We start from the raw sequence: 20,074 nt of genomic DNA, 5'->3' as shown, positions 1-20,074 counted from the left end.
CGTTTTATTCAGGGGAGAGAACCTACTGGTCCGCCTGGCTGCCCCCACGCTGGGGGTGACTAACGGCGACTTCCTCCTCCTTCCCCTTGGATTTTTCGTTCTCGGCCATGCTGGCTGAGCCCGGATCTTCCTGGCACGCTTATGTTCTGGTGGCACGCCTCCGAACAACGCTGTTAAAAGCGGGGATGAAATTGAGAGTGAGGATGAGGAGGGATGGAATTGGGTTGAAGGCTCTTCTCCCAGTATTCCTCCTACAAGTGAGTCTTGCAAGTCCTCGGTTCCACGAGGACCCTGCATCCTTCCGCCCACCTCCGCCTCTACCCCCTCTCTCCCCTCCTCCATGCAGAAGGAGTGGAATGGGTCGGCGGCGCCCCAGTACATCCCGCTCTCCCCTCCACTGTGCCAGTGGAAGGGGGCCTGGGTCTGCGGCACCCGGACTGTGGTTTTTTCCACATGGTGGGGCTCAAGGAGACCACTTACTTGCGCCCAAGCGCACTGAACACAGCTCTCCCCACAAGGCTTGTGGGAAGTGGGTGTGTTAGATGACATAGGGTTGAGGGCCTAGCCCTCCACGGGGTCTGGGTTCCGTGACGGCACACGGTCCTCCTCCCCCCGAATGCAGACGTTTGAGTTCTGTCCCACGCAGGGGAGAATGAAAATCTCTGTTGCCCAGTAGCTTTTTCCCATGTCATCAGTAAGAGTATGGTAGTCGAAACAAAACTTTTGTTTACCTACCTCTCAGTCCCTAGCACAAAGGACCCTCCTCTCTGCTTACAGCCAGTCAGTGTATAGAGACCCATGCAGGGTTCTTTATTCACTCAATGGATTACTTATTGTCCCAGTCCTGCAGACTGGTGACAATTAAAAGATTTTCCCTGGTTTGCAATGGGCTCCACTGTTTTGCTATTAGTCACAATAACAAAGCTTCTCTTCTGTGCTATTCTCCTCTGTCTCCACTGAGCGGCACTGTCGTGCCGAGTTCAGTTCAGAACAGGAGTATGGAGTGTTATGTACAGCATCTTAACACTCTTCAGGGACGCCGAGCCGGACTCCTCCCACAGAACCTGTGGGATGAGGTGGCGTAAATGACCTTGGACTGTGGGTACAGGGGTCCCTGACTACACAGGGACCTCCTTCCCCCAGGCGCTAATATTTATTTTCCTTATTCCATGCAGGGATAATGAAAATGGTTACTGCCTCCCTTGTCCCCAAGTCTTAAAAAAAAAAAAAAAAAAAAAAGTGTTTTGAGCGAGCGTGGCCTGCTCACTCCTACACTTGCACGGACAACCTCTTATCGCTTGCAACCGCTCAGTGTAATGAAGCCCATGCAGGGCTTTCTACTCACTCACGATAACAGATTTCCCAGTCTTGCAGTCATGCAGACAGGTTACAATCAGAATGGGTTGCAGACATGCTGAGGTTCCCACCCATGTTAACTGCGGTTCACAGTGGTGCGGTTTCTCCTATGTGCATTTTTCCTCTGCCTACACTAAACGGCACTGTAGTGTCGATTCTAGTGCAGGACAGGAAGTGTTTCACTATCGGTGTGTGGGATTATGAGTTGGCCTAATTTTCCCTGCAAGGAACTATTAAAGGCCTCAGATCTGGTTTAAACGTTTACACATTCTTCCCCGTGCTGGGGTAAATGTTTTTACGTAACGAACCGTATTTCGCAGAATGCTCTTTCTGTTTCTCTTTCCACCACCGTTCAACATGTTGACGTCACGTCCGTTGGCGCGGCCGTCACCGGATAAGGAGGGGAGCTTCCCGGATACGGAAGTGCTAATCCCCAACGTTCCTTCTCCCCCGTGCAACCTAACGGTTTCTCCCTCGTTTCACAGCACGTTAGCACGTTGTGTGAAACGGTTAGGTTCCGAACGGAACCCTTGTTTATTTAATACCCTTGATGGTATTCTGATAAACATTGGAGACTGTGCAATCCGAGCAATGGGTGTTACGTCAGTAACACGTGGCCTTAGATTGCATTTCTTGAACCACCCCCGCTTCCAGCTGGGGTAATTACACTCGAGCTCGCGCTTGTAAGCAGGGGCTCTGAGTGAGGAAATAAGCTCGGTACTATGCAATGGTGCTGTAGTAGAGCTCTTACGAGACCTGAACCAGCTTGGTTTCTGGACTCGAATTTTTCCTGGTTCGGGAAAAAGGGGGGGGGGGCTGCATCCCTTCTGGATTAGGGATATCACACCAACTTGGTGTTGGCCCACCTGAAGGCCTTGGGTTTTCAACGTCTTTTTGGCAAAAGTATGTTGACGCCTTCCCAGCAGATCTCCTTCTTGGGGTCCCTCTGGATTCGACCACGATGTCTACCCGCCTCTCTCTGGAGGGGGTGGACAGGTCCCTGACGTGTCTTCGCTCCTTTCAAATTGGACCAAGTGGTCAGTTACAAGGAGTGTATGAAGTTGGCAGGGCTGATGGCTTCAGCGGTGCAACTTCTTCGCCTGGGTAGGTTTCATATGAGACCGTTCTGGCGGTGGACACTGACGCTCAGGATTCCTCCCCTGCAAGGGTGCAGGGAAGTGGTGGTCAGCCAGGCCTGCATGGACGCGCTGGTCCCATGGCGGGACCAGGCGTTGTTAATGAGTGGAGTCTCCATAGGCGTGGTGGTGTCACGCAAGGTGATCACCACAGACGCCAGCCGCTCGGGCTGGGACGCCACCCACGAGGGGCGCTCAGCCAGGGGTCTGTGGACCCCGGCCACGTTGGAGTACCACTTCAGTTATCTGGAGTTAATGGCGATCTACTTGGCTCTCAAGTATTTCAAACCGTTTCTCCGGGGTTGTCATGTCCTGGTCAGGACGGACGACATGGCAGCCTTGTACTTTCTCAAACAAAGCAAGGCGGCCTCTCCTCGCGCACGCTGGATCAGCTGGCACGCGAGATGACTCTCTGGTGCGTACCGCGCCTGAGGTCCTTTAGAGCCTCCCATGTTCCAGGCCTTCAGAACGGCGGCGCCGATCTGTTGTCCAGGGGGGAGCCTCGCTACGAGGATTGGTCTCTCCACCATGCGGTGGTGAGACAGATCTTCTCCAGGTTCGGTCAACCTCGGTTCGATCTCTTTGCTTCCCAGGAGAACGCGAAGTGCCCCCTCTACTTCTCAGTGAGGGGACCTTCGCCTCTGGGGGTGGATGCGTTCGCACACGAGTGGCCGGAAGGCCGTCTCTATGCCTTCCAACCGCTGGAACTGATCCTTCCCACACTGGAGAGGATCAGGAGTTCCAACCTGGAGGTTCTTCTCGTGGCACCGTCCAGGGGAGTGTGGAGGTCTCTGATCACCCCACTGCTCTACCGGTCCCCCTGGCAGCTCCCCTTGCATAGGGACCTGCTGCGCCAGGCGGGGGACGATATCTTCCATCCCGACCCCCAGGCCCTAGACCTGTGGTTTTGGCCTGTGAGAGGGAGAACCTGCTAGCCGCAGGCTTCTCAATGGCGGTTGTAGCTACTTTTCAGAGTGCTAAAGCCCCCTCCACTAGGGTGGTATATGATGGAAGGTGGAATGTTTTCTTGGACTGGTGTGAGCTACAGGAGCCACCTGTGGTGGCTCACTTGGCTCCAGCCCAGAAGGCGTTAGTTTTCTTGCGGGACCGCCTGGACCTTGGTCTGGCGTTCTCTACGCTTTGGGTTATTTAGCGGCTTTTGATGCCTGTCACCTGGGGGTGTCAGGCATGGGCCTTTCTAAATTCCCTGAGGTGGTCAAGTTCATACACGGTGTCGACCGTTTAAGACCTGTGACTGGTTTTTTGTTCCCTGCTTGGGATCTACAAGTGGTTCTTGAGGGCCTTTGCAAGGCACCCTTTGAACCGATTGGGAGGACCTCTTTGAAACATTTAAGTTTCAAGACAGCTCTTTTGCTTGCCTTGTCTACGGCTAAGCGTGTGAGCGACCTTCATGCGCTCTCTGTGAGCCCTGATTGTATGAGGTTTCTCAATAATGACTCCATGGTTCTTCTTAAACCTCAATTGAGTTTTATTCCTAAGAACCGAGTGGTCCCGAAGGAACCTGTTGTTTTGACGGCTTTCCATCCTCCTCCGGTTGCATCGGAGGAGGATAGGCGTCTTCATTGTCTTTGTCCAGTTAGGGCCTGAAGGCCTACTGTGACAAGACGGTGGTCAGCAGGTCTACTTCTCAGCTTTTCGTGGTCATGAATGCCCGTCAGCGAAAAGCGGTGTCCAAACCCACTCTGTCGAGATGGATTGTGGATGCTGTTAGGTTGGCTTACACCCGGGCTGGGTCTGAAGTGCCGGAAGCACTTAAGGCCCACAGTACTAGGGGTGTGTCTACCTCTAGGGTTTTGTCCAAAGGTGTCTCCATTGAGGAGATTTGTGCGGCGGCGAATTGGTCTTCGCCGTCCACCTTTGCGACCTACTGTCACCTGGACGTTGCGCCTTCTGCTATGGCGCATACGGTTCTAGGTGCTGCTGCCCCGCCTACTATGTAGTGGGGCGGCTCTCTCCCCTTCCTGGGACAGCTTGCTACTGTCTCTTAGGATACCTGGGGGGGGACCCTGAGTCTTTTCCCTTATATTACTGTAGTATTATAAGGCGGACCTGTGTCTGCCCTTAGTGCATATGGCAGGCCTCGGTCTGTCAGGGTCTCTTTTCTGTCTAAACACGCCTAGGCCCTGTGGGCCTGGGTCGGATCAGTCCTGAAAGGGGTCACGTCGGTTGACGGGACCTCCTTCCGGGTGTGGTCGGTGTGAACGACAGTCTTGTCGGTTCATGGCTTCTCGGGGAGTGTATGAGTCCCAATGGGGGACCTTGTCTGGAGGTATGACAATAAACGTATAGGTTCCGAACGGAACCATGTTTATTTAATACCGGAGGACAAGGTCCCCCAGAATAAAGCCCCTCGGTTCGCTAGTTGCGGGCGCAGAGGTGCGGCTTTAGAGGAAGTTATGATAGCCCGCAGGGCTTATACACTCGGGGGCGGTGCCCTCGTTTGTGATTGACAGCCCTTCCGACAAATGATATTTCTCGTACGGGAGCTTATGAGTTTTACTCTGTTGCAGCGCCAGATGGCGCTGTTATCCCAATGGGGGACCTTGTCCTCCGGTATTAAATAAACATGGTTCCGTTCGGAACCTATACGTTTTCACTAGTTTAAATCATTTTTAATGGTTTTGGACATACAAGTATTCCACCCGACAATGACGAAATATAACTCATGTACGGTAATTGGCCCACTGGCTTGTCACTTGTCATGATCTGAAATGTCAAATCTTTGAGTAGCAGCAGCGCTATAGAGAGATCTCTCTCTATAGCGCGCAATGAGGACCTCTCCAACTCTTTTTCCCGGGCTGAATCAGGGGCCCGGCATGTCCCTGCAAACAGTCTTCCAGACAACTAGATTCCTGCAGAGCCACACCATGCAAAAACATCCGGATCATTATGTTTTACACAAGATCGCTGACAACACTCTGCAACTTGGTGGAACGAACTGCATTTGAACTCCATATCGCGCCAATTGCAATTCATCTCAACGTTGTCGGCTCTTTTGGTTTTAGAAACCGGGGAATCTCCGGAGTGCAGCGCTAAGCAAGATGACAGGTGTATGATCACATTTTCACAAGTTAGGAGTTTGGACACCACTCTGTCTCTCAGGATTTAAAACAACCCCCCAAAAAAGAGAAGAATCTCATGACTAAAAAGTTTAGTTAGGCCCGGTCCCAATCTGTAATCTGTGAAACAGCGTGATGGGGAGCCCCACCCCCACACTACCGCTCTGTTTTGATAAATCAGAAAAGCAATGGAAAGAACAGTGGTCAATGAGACCCCCAAATTAACTTGTTAACTTGTTTTTTGCGCCAGGGATCCCCATGCAAGATTTGTGTACTTAAAATGTTTCATAAAAAGAAAGAAAAAATGCTTATAGATTTTGCTATTTTAGTGGTTAAACTGATTTTGATGCCATATTAACTCACCTCGCTGCAGGACCCCCTGGAACCCCCCCAAGGACCCCACTTTGAGAACCACTGTGATAGAATATTCACTAGGAGAATAATGATAGCTGCATTCCTAGGGGTGAATATCACATAATGTCGCTTTTGGGCAGAAATATCTTACGTTTTTCTTCCACAGATTAATGCCCTTCGCTGTATAACGGTGTCATACAAAAGGAACGAAAATAGCAGATCTATAAAGTTCACAACTAAACATCTTTATGTTTCTACAAGTCGTTGTGAACTTAGATAGATCTGCTATTTTCACAATTTGTGAAAATGTTTTTTGGACAACAGTACAAGGTTTCCACCCGTCAACAGCGATTTAACTGTCTGGCTTTTGGAGAGCGTGTGGCTCTGTCAAAGTCCATCTCCTCATCCTTTTGGGGGAGAAGCAAGGAAATGGGAGACGTCATATTATCATAACCTCTCCTCAAAGAACAACACCATAAATAGTGTGAAATCTAGATCTTTATCATTCTTCGCTCTCTCCCACACACGCTCTCGCTCTCTCTCCCTCTCTCTCTTCTTCCTCCCTCCCCTTCTTCTTTCGATCTCCTTGTTCTTCTTTCCATTTCCATTCGCCCCCAGGCGAGGAGCGAGGAAGGATCATGCTTCATCATTTTTAAATCCCTGTGCTGATTACGTTGGGTTGCGTTAAGATACCGGCCTGACACGACAGCGCCGACGTGACTCACAGAGACTTGAGGTGATGATGAGGCGCCCACACCACAATGAAAAGTCCTCCTTGCATAACAGCACACAGGCAAAATGATACATTATTATTAAAATAACTAACTGTTATTGTGGTGGGGCATCCGAGCGTGAAGTTTTTCACATTTAGATAGATAGAAGATAGATAGACAGATAGACAGATACCTATATTATCCCGCATGGGGGTCTCCCAGAGGCGGCACGGCAGTTACGGTTACAGACTTATAGGTAAAGAGTAAGAAAAAGTGCTGTTGTGTACAGCAATAGAAGGCAAAAAAAAAAAAAAAAACAAGAAGCATGAACAATACGGAACAACGGTGTTCCATTACAGTCAGTGCTTCATGAGTGTCTCACTGTATCTCGTCATTAAACAAATAATAGCTAATTAGCAGTGCAATGCCAGTGTCCATTCGGTCAGTGCAAAGTGTCAGAAGTGAAAGTGCTCACAGCGGAAAAACAGCACAACGAACTAAAGGTTACTAACGTAACCCCGGTTTTTATGATAATATAAGTGCGATGTCTCGCTAGAGGGAGAGCGCCCTCTGGTGTTCATGCCAGAGGGCGCTCTCCAATAGTGAGATGACATGTATACTCCATAATCAATAGACATTCAGTAGGTAGACCTGGATCGGCCATGTACTGAGGATGGACATTGATGATTGATAATAATATTGTCTCTGTCGGGCAGAAACCTTGTCGGGCAGAAACCTTGTATCTCCAAGTTTAAAATGTGTATTTTCTTTTTTTTTAGTAAAGTAGCCCTGCTTCATCACAAGACTGTGCAACTAGTGAAAATAGCTGATCTACGCAAGGCGTTGTGTGCTTGTAGATGGGCTAGATCGGCTATTTTCACTATTTGAAATCATTTTTAAAATATTAAACCCAAAACGAACAGACAACAAACAAGGTTTCCACCCAACAACGATGAGGTGCTGTATCAGTCTGGCAATTACGATCTGTCATTGGACATTGTGTCCCCATTTTTTTAATTACATTTTCAATGCAATTCAAATTATTTTATAGCTGTCTCGAGACACTTTATATACAGCGCAGAAACCCAACATTGTCTCACCCGAGCGAGCTATTGTTGCGTTAGTGGCAACGAAAAACTTTCCCTTATCTGGATGAAACAGACAGACCCAGGCTCTATAGGATGGGGAGACAGACACTTTCAAACTGGTGCCCCATAAACTGGGGGCACGTCATTGTAGACAGAAGTGTTTCAGAAGTTCTCCAACAACACCACCATCAGAGCTGGGGGACCAGGGAGAAGATTAAGATGCCAGTATATGGCCAAAGACAGGAGGAAGTGGAGAGGACTTTGCTGCAGGTCTATATGCGCCAGCTGGCGTAACGGGGAATGGATAAGTAAGTCAATATGCCGTCTGTTTAAGCTTCAGAGAGGGACAGCCAATGTTAGTGTGTGTGCGTCTGTGCTTTTGAGCATGTGTGTGTGTGTGTGTGTGTGTGTGTGTGTGTGTGTGTGTGTGTGTGTGTGTGTGTGTGTGTGTGTGCGCGCTTGCGTGTTTATGACAAAAACCCACACTTACCAGCGGCAATGGGTGATTTCCTCTCGTCCAGAAGCTGAATCGCAGTGCTGGCCAGCACCACACTCTGGTTCTCTCCTGAAACACACACAATTTACAATTTACAATTGTGCGCACGCACGCACGCACGCACGCACGCACGCACGCACGCACGCACGCACGCACGCACAATCCATATCACATTTTATATCTCAATTCCATGTATCAGCTCTGAACCACCCACAGTGAAAAATAAAATGGCACGCTGTTGTCTGGCAGAAACCTCTTATCTCCATGTTTTAACTTTTTGTGTTTCTTCGTAAATCAACGCCCTGCTTGATCTCTCTACAGCGTCACACAAAAGCATCAAAACTAGCAGATCCGCAAGCTCGAAAAGACTTGTAAATCAGCTACTTTTGCTGTTTTGGAATTTGATTCCTATAAAGTAACCACCTGTTGAAAATAAAAACAGTGAAAATAGCCGATCTACAAGCACACAGATCTGCTATTTTCACTGCTTTTGTGCAAGACTCTTATGATGATGAAGTAGGGCTTTAATTTTGAGAAAGAAAAAAAATACATGCACATTTGAAACTTGGAGATGCAAGGTTTCTGCCTGACAATGAGGATAAAGTATAAAGTATGAAGATAAGAGGTTTCTACCCCCGACTACTATGAAAGCACCCCGAGCAGAACATGTCGTGTAAAGCCCTGAGTAGGAGGGAGACTGTAGGAACAGGGCATCTGAGGATGATTCCGCAGAGAGGGAAAACACAACGGAACAAGGCTTTCACATCCACTTCCACCATTATTTTTATGCTTTAAAAAATTGCAGATATTCAAGATCGCAGATCTGCTGTTTTTGAAAGATTCTTTGAATATGCTTACCCGATTCTATAAATGTCTTCTAAATCTCAAACTTTTTCATGTCAAGGACCCCCAAAATTACATGTATTTGCCCGCCGATCTCCATCTCAAAATAGGTTGTTCAAGGGACCCCCCAGAAGCAAATATTTGAGTTACAAATGTTCGCTCAAAAAAAAAAAATGTAAATCTTGATTTTTCAAAAATAGAAGATCTACTCGGTGCCACACGCTCGGTGCTGTGCGATCGGTGCCGTGCACTCGGTGCTGTGCACTTGCTGCCGCGCTGTGAGCTTATATATGTGATATTTTTCAATAGTTAAAGCATTAACTTTAAGGGTTAAAAGAAACTGTCAATACTGCAATATATAGAATTCAACTAAAGTTTCCAAATCATTGTAGTGCATAAAAAAGTACAATATTTGCCTCTGAGATGAAGTGGAGCAGAATCCAGTATAAGTAAAAAATACCTCTAAATTGTACTTGAGTAAATGTACCCAGTTACTTTAAATCAGGAGTCTTCAACAGGGGGTCCAGGGCCCCTAGGGGGTCCTCAGAGTTACTACAGGGGGGGCGCCAAATCTCTGTGTGATAGGATCATGTTTTTTACATTAAGCATGTAAACCCTAGCATCCCTATTCTGAGTGGAACATTAGCCAAAAATAGCAGATCTACAAGCTTACAACACCTCACGTTGCGAGGCGCTGTAAGCTTGTAGATCGGCTATTTTTGGCAAAGAGGTTTGTAGAGGAAAAAGAAGAGCAGACTAAAGTATTTGATGGAATTCAAGTGGTTAAATCTCTGAAAATACCCATTAGCCTACTCCTTGAACATGATGACAGTGCTGTCAAACAAGTCTATAAGCTGTCTAAGAAATCTATGAACATTTTTAATCTGCAACACAATGTTATACAATATGTAGTGGGGGTCCCTGATTCATCTCCCTCTCGGTTAAGGGGTCCATGGCCTGAAAACGTTGAAGACCCCTGCTTTAAATCACTGTTCACATCGCCATGTGATAGCAGGCTCACATGGAGCGCCTGGTGGAAAAATTAAAAGTATCAATACTGCAATATAGAAATACTCTGTTAGGGTGCCGTCACACCAAAATACCTTGAGTGGAATCCGCCAATGCATTTCAATGAGAATGGAGCTTTTTTTGCAGAAATCCTCTACTGGCAAAAAAACGCTCCATTCTCATTGAAATGCATTGGCGGATTCCACTCTAGGTATTTTGGTGTGTGGGCACCCTTACAAGTAAAAGTCTGGAATTCCCAAATGTAATCGAGTAAAAGTGTTTCAATGCATTTTGCATCATATGATGCATCATATGATGCAAAATGCATCACTAGTCATGCTGAAATACTAAAATATCTCAAAACACAGATTGAACACAAAAAATAACTGTCCCAAACAACAATAAAATAAGATCTGGTTGTCCCAGAGGTTAAGTGGGCCTTTAAATTCTCAGGTTCCTCGGGCCTGGCGGAGAAGCAGTACAACGTTTTTTTTTGTTTTGTTTTGCATTGACTGTGTTAAGTACAGTACTTAGTAAATGTACTTAGTTCCTTTACACCACTGGAAAACATATACCCTCCCTTCTGGAGGCAGCGGCCAGCAGTTTCTCCCAGCCAGAGATGATGGGGTTTGGGTGAGTATGTGTGAGGTGACGGGACCACTCGCGCGCGCACTGCGTTCGCCTCCAATGCCAGCGCATGTAATGCTGAGTGCTTCATCTTTTTTTTCTTTTTACATGTGCTTGCACCGTATATGTATTGCATAAATTTGTGTGTGTGTGTGTGTGTGTGTGTGTGTGTGTGTGTGTGTGTGTGTGTGTGTGTGTGTGTGTGTGCGTGTGTGCATGAACCCACGGTATCATCGCTTTTGTTCGGAAAACCTTGTACGTCCCTGTTACTTTTCAGTAAGAAATATAGCCTAACGCTGTTGTCGGGTGGAAATCCAAAACTGTTCGTTTTGTATTTACTGTATCAGTTTAAACCAGGGGTCTTAAAACGTTTTCAGGCCAGGGACCCCTTAGCTGAGAGAGAGATGAAGCAGGGACCCCCCACTACATATTATATAGAATTGTGTTGCAGATAAAAAATGTTCATAGATTTCTTAGACAGCATCTTGAAGTAATGTGTATTTTCAGACATTTAACCACTTTAACCGTCAAATACTTAATCTGATCTTGGCCCTCTACAAACATCTTGGCCAAAGATAGCAGATCTACAAGCTTACAACGCCTCACAGCGCGAGGCGTTGCAAGCTTGTAGATCTGCTATTTTTGGATAATGTTACCCTCAGAATAGGGATGCTAGGGTTCAAATGGTTAATGTAAAAAACATGCACATCCTATCACAAAAAAATTGGCGGCCCCCCTGTAGTAACTCTGAGGACCCCCTCGGGGTCCCGGACCCCCTGTTGAAGACCGTTGGTTTAAAATGATAAAGAAATATATATATATCTATTTGTGAGCCTGCCGATTGCGAATCGTACGACAAAGTAGTAGGCATTAATTTATGCAAAAAAAACTAAAAAAAAAAGTATAAAAACATCTGAAAGATGGAGATGCGAGATTTCCACCCGACAGCAAGCGCTTACATGTGTGTGCATGCGTGTGTGTGTGTGTGTGCATGCGTGCGTGTGTGTGTTCTGGCCCATGCAGTTACTGTGGAAAGGGCTGAACCCCATCCCAGCATATCCTATTTCAACCCACAGCAATCAGCCCTGTCCACAAGAACACAGCCTAGAATTAATAAGCCGGGGGTTGGGGGGGGGGGGGGGGGGCCTCAGAGAGAGAGAGAGAGAGAGAGAGAGAGAGAGAGAGAGAGAAGCAGAAATGCGTGAGAGGAAAATGTTGTGATCGGGTGAAAACCTTCCATGTATTCCAACTGTCTTGTTCTTGTTTAGTTGTTCTGATTTAACGCCCTACGTGATCATACTACAGCCTCACACGAGTAGCAGATCTACAAGCAGGGACGTGCTGGGCCCCTGATTCAGCCCGGGAAAAAGAGTTGGAGAGGCCCTCATTGCGCGCTATAGAGAGAGATCTCTCTAGCGTTGCTGCTACTCAAAGATTTGCCATTTCAGATCATGACAAGTGATAATTAAATGAGTTATATTTCGTTGTTGTCGGATGGAAACCTTGTATGTCCAAAATCGTTTGTTTTGTATGTATCATTTTGAAAATGTTTTAAACTAGTGAAAACAGCCGATCTACAAGCACACAACGCCTCGCACCGCGAGGCGTTGTGTGCTTGTAGATCTACTGTTTTCACTACTTTTGTGTGACGGCCTTGTATGATGAAGCAGGGCTTTGCTTTGTGAAAAAATGTACAACATTTTTCCTAATGGCCGGTCTGGACCAGCCGGGAATGAACCGGCCGTTCGGGAGTTGTCCCGCTTTTCCCAATGGCCAGCACGTCCCTGTCTACAAGCTTGAAATGCAGCACAAAGCGACGCGTTTTGAGATTGTGGATCTGATGCTTTTTCAATGTGAATCCTGAAAAGTAACTGTTTTGGACATATGAGGTTTCCACCCGACAGAGACAAAATCCAATGTACTTAATAGTTAGTCACAACGCTGTTGTTAATACTTGGGTTCAATATTTATTTATACAATCTTGCTTGTACCGTATATGTTATGAATTGAGTACATAGCACCACAATGGAAACAAGACATTGCAGTTTTTTCATGTTACCCTTTTTGCAAACTGTTAATAAATATGCAATCAACCAATTAAATCCACAAGACACACTTAACCACTTTCACTTTCACTTAAAACAGAATAAATAAATAAATAAAAGATCTACAAGCGATCTATCGACAAGTTCACAAGCGCTGTGTCCTTGTAGATTGGCTATTTTTGCTACTTTTGAGTGAAACTAGGACAAAGTAGGGTACTAATTTACCACAAAAAAACAAACATTATGGAGACACAAGCTTTCTGCCCGACTTTCTGCAAGGAAAAGAAAGGGGGTGATTGGGAGTCTTGCAACTACATGTCAATGTATTTCTCCATTTCCAAAGCTGGCAAAAGACGTCTGAATGGAACAAAAACCACATTGGACATCCTCTAAGCTTTATATGAGTCCCCTGGTAGTGTGAGTGAGCGTGTGAGCTACTAAAAGCTCCTGGCAAAAGAAATCTCTCAATCAAGTCCAACTCATGTTTTGCAAATGTACACTGGGGGGCGCCATTCTCACAGTATGCATGACTTGAGTTCCCTTACTGATGGTCGACAAGGGCAGTTCAACTTTAAATAAAACAAATGGAGGGATCCAACTTTATTAAGAAAAGAAAGAGGTAAAAACAATGAAATAAAATTGCCAGAAGTTTAAGCATGGGATTTTATTTGGGTTTTCAGGACTTTTTTTTTTCTTTCTTTTATTTTTTTTAGAAGAAGTGGCGTCGCTTTGTTTTGGTTCCCCCGTTTGTTTCCCCAATCCCTATTTAAATGCTTGAGTAGCCTAGTGTAGTCTGACTAAAAGATGCATATAAAAAGCATCAAGGGGTTTATTAGGTGGGCCCTAAAAGTATGTCCTTGAGCACAGGGGAATTATTTTGTGTTAAAACTGAATCCTGTTCTATCTTTCCGGCCAAATTGACAAACTAAAAGTGGTTTCCGCTCCCGACCGGATCAAACCCCGAAAAGTGAAGGGATCCCAGACTAGGGGGTCTCCAGTTAAAATATGATTATTTTGGGGGTTGCAGGCTGAAAAGGTTGAGAACCACTGGACTGAGGCACCAACCTGTGTTGAAGGGCAGTGAGTAGACGAAGGTTCCAGGGACCTGCTCTGCGGCCCTCTTGTACCACAGGGGGAAGTGGTCAGCGTTGAACACCCCCTCTTTATCTTCGGCTGTCAGGAAGTCTCTTGAAGCAGACAGGAAACACAGGTGACAATCCACAAGGAGCTCAAAGAAGGGGAAAAAAAGACAAGTTCCAATACCCAAAATCTCTTCTCACGCGCTCACTCACCCTCTAGTCGGGGGCCTTAGGGTTTTTTTTCATGCTAATCAGTCTAAAAGTGCCACATTTTGCAAAGATGTATCCCAGGGCATGTTCTAATGATTAAGCTAGGGAGCCCGAGTCTGCGAACTTCAGGGTCGCCACAGCAGCCAAATCAAGTTGAGCTCCCATCGACTTTCTATACAGGAGGAAAATACCCAGAAATAAATCTGCTTTAAGTAGGAACTGGGTTTGTCATGATTCGGAATCCATTGCAAGCATTCATTTTGCACAAAAAACTTTCCTGGGCCCACAAAAAGAAGTGATGACTCATCACTAAACCATAGTTTTTGGGCGTTTTCTGGGCTCACTTACTTATTGGTGAGCTGGTCATTTCCCACAAAGAGGTTGATTCTGGACAGGCCGGTCCTGGTGCCAAGGTAGGCTATCTCCACCCCCTTATCAGAGTTCCTGCACAACATGACAACACAGAGCAGTTCAACACCACAACTAACATGAAAAACAGGGCTGTTAACATTTACAACATTTAAGTTGACGATTCATTGTCATATACCGTATATATAATTGCGATCAATGATTTAATCGTGTTTTGGGCATTTTGATTGATTGATTGATTGAATACGTTATTCAAAGTTTGCTCCCCCCCAAAAAAGGCATGGTGGCACAGATTTATACAAAAGGATGCTAAAAGGATAAAGACAAACATTAAACACTGGAACATATACATTTAATTTCAGTTTGTCTTTTAGGCATCTAAATAAATAAATAAATGCACAGGGCTGATATCACAAATACTGTAACTTAAATATACAAAGAAAATACTGATATATTTGATATTTTTTTGTGTGTGAGATGAGCAGAACCTACTCTGACTTGTTGAGCAGCAGGCTGGTCCAGTAAGCCTCTAGAGGAGCAGTGACCACCGCGTCAAACAACACCTCCTGGACCAACTCCTTGTCACCTGCACAGAGGCGTCATTTCACAAAAAGTGCCAATTGCCTTTCTAATCCTGGGCTTTGCTCTCCCTCTGCCACGCCTGGGGAGACACCGGACTGACCTCAGTGCATGAGGAGTCCAAGTTGTTTCTTTTCACCTGACAGGGGGGATTTCCCCAGTTTGGACGTAGCGCGTGGAAGGAACACGTTATTCTAACCAGTTCCTTTCCCCTCCATCAGGTGCCCCGGCTGACCAGGGGGAGGCATTATAGAGACCAGGATTACTGCATGTTTTCGTGAGGGTATCTACCCTATAGGAGACACGGTGAGAACATGCAAACTCCACACAGAAAGGCCCCTTCGCCATCCCCACCTAGGGCGCTGATTAAAATGACAAATTAAACGTTGGCCAAATTGTCAAATATTAGAGGCAGCAATTGTGAAAATAGCCGATCTACATGCTCACAACGCCTCGCAACGCATGTAGATCAGCTATTTTCACAATAGAACCGTGTAATACAAAATGTAATGCCTCAAATCTTAGTGCTCGTCAGGGAGAGGGGGTTCCCAGTTAAAATATGATTATTTTGGGGGTTGCAGCCTGAAAAGGTTGAGAACCAGCATGGTGTACAGTATATAGACTGACATTGCAGGTGAGGTTCGTGTCCACTGAGGTAGAGTTTGATGGCCTCCATCTGGGTCAGGTAGCGGTGCTCTGGGTGTTCGTCTGTGTTGCAGTAGGTCCTGCATAGCATCCACAAAGACAAGGACACAACAACCTCAACAGCTTCCTTGTCGTTCTCTGTAACCAACAGTCGATCGTTATCAACGCGGCTTTGTGTTTGATTAGTGATCCGTTTTCAACGTTCTACCTCTGTTCGTGTGACTTTTTTGGAAGTGGATGAAGTGGAGTTAAATCGTTTCCCCCTACATCTCAAAAAATAGCCTCACAAAGTAAAATTATTCAGGATTACAATTTTGAGAAAAAATAATACATAAATAAATAATAATAATCTCTTATCTTGCATCTAAATATCTAAATATTACAATATAGAGGTTTTAATGATTGAAAAGGATAGAAAGGATAGACATAAGATTTGCACATATTATGTTGTTTTTGTAGCCATACAACCTTGAACCAACCAATTGAAGAATTTGGTTTCTGAAATATCTGAGATCTATTTTCAGGAAGATTGAACACATATTTTATTGCCAGTTTGACCACTTCCAATATTCTTTAACCTTAAAATAACGATTAACCCGAAAACAGAAACACACACAAAGCTTACAATGCTTTGTTGTAAGCTTGTAGATTAAGCCTGTTCCATAGAAGTCATGCTGCTTCTATTGTATCCAAATGACTGAAATCATGTCGCAGTGACTGAGAACTTGACTGTGTGCTGTAAATGACAGCTTACTCATCAGTCATGTTACAAGATGATGGGAGGAGCTTGACACGGTCCGGGATGACAAGCACAGACCTCTCGACAATATTTCATCGCTGTCGGGTGGAAATCCTTGTGTGTCCAAAGAAGGGTTCGAATTTATGGATCCAGTTTAGTTGTTATTTAGTATTTCATCGTTGTTTAAGTATTAATAAAACCCACAGACTTAATCGCTTTCACTTTCAAAATGTTTTTATTTTTTATTTATAGTGAAATGATGATGCAGCACTTTGTGAGCCTTTAGATCAGCTATTTCTGCTACTACTGACGCACCCAAAAAGAAAAGAAAAGAAAAAATCACAAAAAGTTGAAATATCGAGATTTCCACCGGTGTTATTGTCTCTGACTCTGTGTGGTGAAATGTCCAACAATTTTAACTTTCAGGATCCAAATTCAAAAACACCAAAAGTAGCAGATCTGCAAGATCAAAGAGCATCTCTCCGAAAAGAGTTTCGAGCTGGTGGATCTGCTACTTTTGAAGCTTTTGTGTGACGCTGTAGTATGATCAAGTAGGCTGTAGGGCATATGGAGATAAGAGGTTTTTGCCCTACTCTTAGAATACGCCTGCCCAGTGTGGCATGAGAACCTGACACAGGCTCTGTCTCATCAGATGCCAATCAATCATTGGGCAGGGCATTCCAGTTGCCAAGAAAGAGAAGAGAGACAGAAAATTGCCCAAACCAGACCATCAAGGCAAAATCACTCACCCGCCCAAGTTCACACCTGGACAACTGTTTTAACAAAGAAACGAGCCTATATGCATATCAATAGACCTGTATAGTAGGTGTTGAGCAACGTTCGCGACCCCCCAAACATTGAATCACCATTGCACCACTGTAGTTTACACATTGATGTGTGTGCAACAATAAACCCCAAAAGGACCTATCAAGCCGCAAATGGTGCATTTAGCGATCATTTCCTCCATTGTTCACAGCTGAGAAGCGCTCGAGACATGGCCAGGAAAACCAACCAATCAAAACACCACACTGACGCACCACACCGCCAAACCCCATCCTCTGAGTAGAGTCAGTTCAGTGCGTGCACTCAGCACACTGGGGGCGCAGCGCACTGGATTTCCGAACGACACCACACTGAGTGCACCGCATAAACGAACGACAACATGGCACACCAGTGCGTTGAGTGCGCATTTCCGAACGCACCCATTATTTGACCCGCACCATCTAAAAAATGTTAAAGTGTTTAAAATGACTGTGATGCTATATTAACTGCTCCCCTGCAGGACGCCTGGGGGTCCCCGGACCTTACTTTGAGAACCACTGGCCCAAAGTTGTATCATCACTATTCTGCTGGCACTACAGTTTCTTTTTCTTTTTTCTTAACTTTCAATTTTTTATGAGTTAGGCTCCAAAATATTATTAGGGTGATGATGATTAGGAAAACAGTACGTTCGAGAGAGGTCTCCTGATTGAGTGGCCATGCGCGCAGCACTTTGTTATTACTTTCAGGAACGGACACACGGCGCAGCGATGTCAAAAAGATTCTCTTACCATTCATCTGCCAACTGTACATCATGGTGCTCCAAGTCATGGAGACCTATAGGACAGAACAAATAAGAACTTTATAATCACTTAACACGTTTAGACCGGGAACACATTATTAACCATTATTTTAAGCTTTAGCTATTGAAAAATAGCAGATATAGAAGCTCACAGCGTGGCAGTCGTGCCGCGCTGTGAGCTTCTATATCTGCTATTTTTGAAAAATCGTGAAAATCTGTGCAAGTCTTTGAATATTTTGACCCAGTTCTATAAGAAAACCTATGTTTCTATGTCAGTGGTGCTCAAACTTTTCTTTATGTCAAGGACCCCCAAAATTATATATATTTGGCCAAAGACCGCCATCTAAAAAATATTTAGTACCAGGGACGCCCCAGAAGCAGAATTTTAGTTACAAATGTTCACTTTAAAAATACATATATTCAAAGATTTGCACAAATTTTCACCGCGCTGTGAGCTTGTATGTCTGCCATTTTCAATAGTTAAAGCATTAAATAGCCCTAGGCCTAAATCACTTAAACCCCTGTAGTCCCTGAGAACCCGACTTGAGTTACAACTGCACTTTGACCACTTTGTTTTCCCATCGACACGGAATCTCTTCCCAAATCCGATCTACAAGCAATGTTGTAGACCGGCTATTTTGTGGCGAATGTCCCTCCCCCCAGGATAATGGACTCAAGTGGTTGAACAGAATTAGGTATAAAACACTCGATATGAACTCAAAATAATAGGGGTATGAACTTACGCACTGCGCGTGCACACACACACACCTGTGCGTGTGTGCACACATGCACCCAGAGACGCGAATACACACGACACGCACACACACACATAAGAGTGAAAAATGTGCGTCCTGAGTGGCTTTGACAGGCCTGATGAGATCAGGAAGAGCCAAGTCATGCTCAGAGCACTCCGCATGATGGACGCGTTTAGCAACACACACACACACACACACACACACACACACACACACACACACACACACACACACACACACACACACACACACACACACACACACACACACACACACACTCGCCACATGAATATTAACATGCATGAGTCTGCTCATGAAAATAGACACAGACACGGAATGATACACACATTGGTCCCGGTCGTCCGGTGCTCGCGCGCACACACGCACACACACACACACACACACACACACACACACACACACACACACACACACACACACACACACACACACACGCACAGACAGAGAGAGAGACAGTCGAGACACGGACGAGCACAGACACACAATTGTAACAGCCACTAAGGCAATATTTAGGTTTCTGTGCAATTGTGGCTTATCCACCGTTCACTATCGATACGAAGCGATAGAGGAAACGAGAGCGCAAACCGCGCTGACGCTAAATTATGAAGGCAGACGCAATGAAGGAGAGAGAGAGAGAGAGAGAGAGAGAGAGAGAGAGGGAGAGAGAGAGAGAGAGAGAGAGAGAGAGAGAGAGCGAAAGACAAATAGACAGGCAGGCAGACAGGCAGGCAGACAGGCAGACAGGGTTTAAGTGACTTAGAGCAGTGGTTCTCAAAGTGGATTCCAGTGACTCTGTGGGTTCCTTTAGGGGGGGGTCTAAATTGACCCATACAAGTCTGTAACTCTGACAGAGTACAAATGGAACCAAATGAACCCATGAGATTTTTTTACCAGGATTACTGCATGTTTTTTTTTTGTGAGGGTACATTTTTACCCAAGAAGACACAAGGAGAACATGCAAACTCCACACAGAAAGGCCCTTTTGCCAACCCCACCTAGGGTGTGCTGTGGGCGCTGAGAGAACACGCCCCCCAGCGCCCACAGCGTCCCCGGCGGGAATCGAACCCAGGACCTTCTAGCTGTGAGGCGACAGCGCTATACCGACTGCGCCACCGTGCCCCATAAGAGACCTTGAAATTTGAAGGTTTGAGAAACACCAACCTAGAGCAGGGGTTCCCAAACTTTTTTGTCACAGGGCACCCCATAAATATTTTTTTAATCCGAGGAACTCCTACATTATAATTTTCACTCCCAGCACCTTATATTTATAGCATATCGCTGTTGTCGGGTGGAACCTTGTATGTCCAAAACCGTTCGTTTTGTATTTATCATCTATAAAATGTACTAAACTAGTGAAAACAGCCGATCTA

General features: G+C 45.6%; 1 protein-coding gene across 1 annotated transcript in view; it reads right to left on the bottom strand.

Moving 5' to 3' along the window:
• The window catches only part of LOC308291136 (voltage-dependent calcium channel subunit alpha-2/delta-3-like), a gene marked incomplete at both ends in the record, with an annotated part of 340,367 nt that overhangs the window by 102,434 nt on the left and 217,859 nt on the right, over positions 1-20,074 (bottom strand). Inside the window, 5 exons of the mRNA XM_080733078.1 lie at positions 13,812-13,933; positions 14,384-14,479; positions 14,897-14,990; positions 15,611-15,708; positions 17,918-17,963. Coding sequence (XP_080589204.1) covers positions 13,812-13,933; positions 14,384-14,479; positions 14,897-14,990; positions 15,611-15,708; positions 17,918-17,963 — 456 coding nt within the window. The remainder of the gene's footprint in view (positions 1-13,811; positions 13,934-14,383; positions 14,480-14,896; positions 14,991-15,610; positions 15,709-17,917; positions 17,964-20,074) is intronic.

This window comes from Nannobrachium achirus (genome assembly GCF_963921795.1).
Source record: "Nannobrachium achirus genome assembly, chromosome: 9".
Lineage (NCBI taxonomy): Eukaryota > Metazoa > Chordata > Actinopteri > Myctophiformes > Myctophidae > Nannobrachium > Nannobrachium achirus.
The sequence above is the reverse complement of the archived record's forward strand: the minus strand, read 5'-3'. Positions and strand labels throughout refer to the sequence as shown.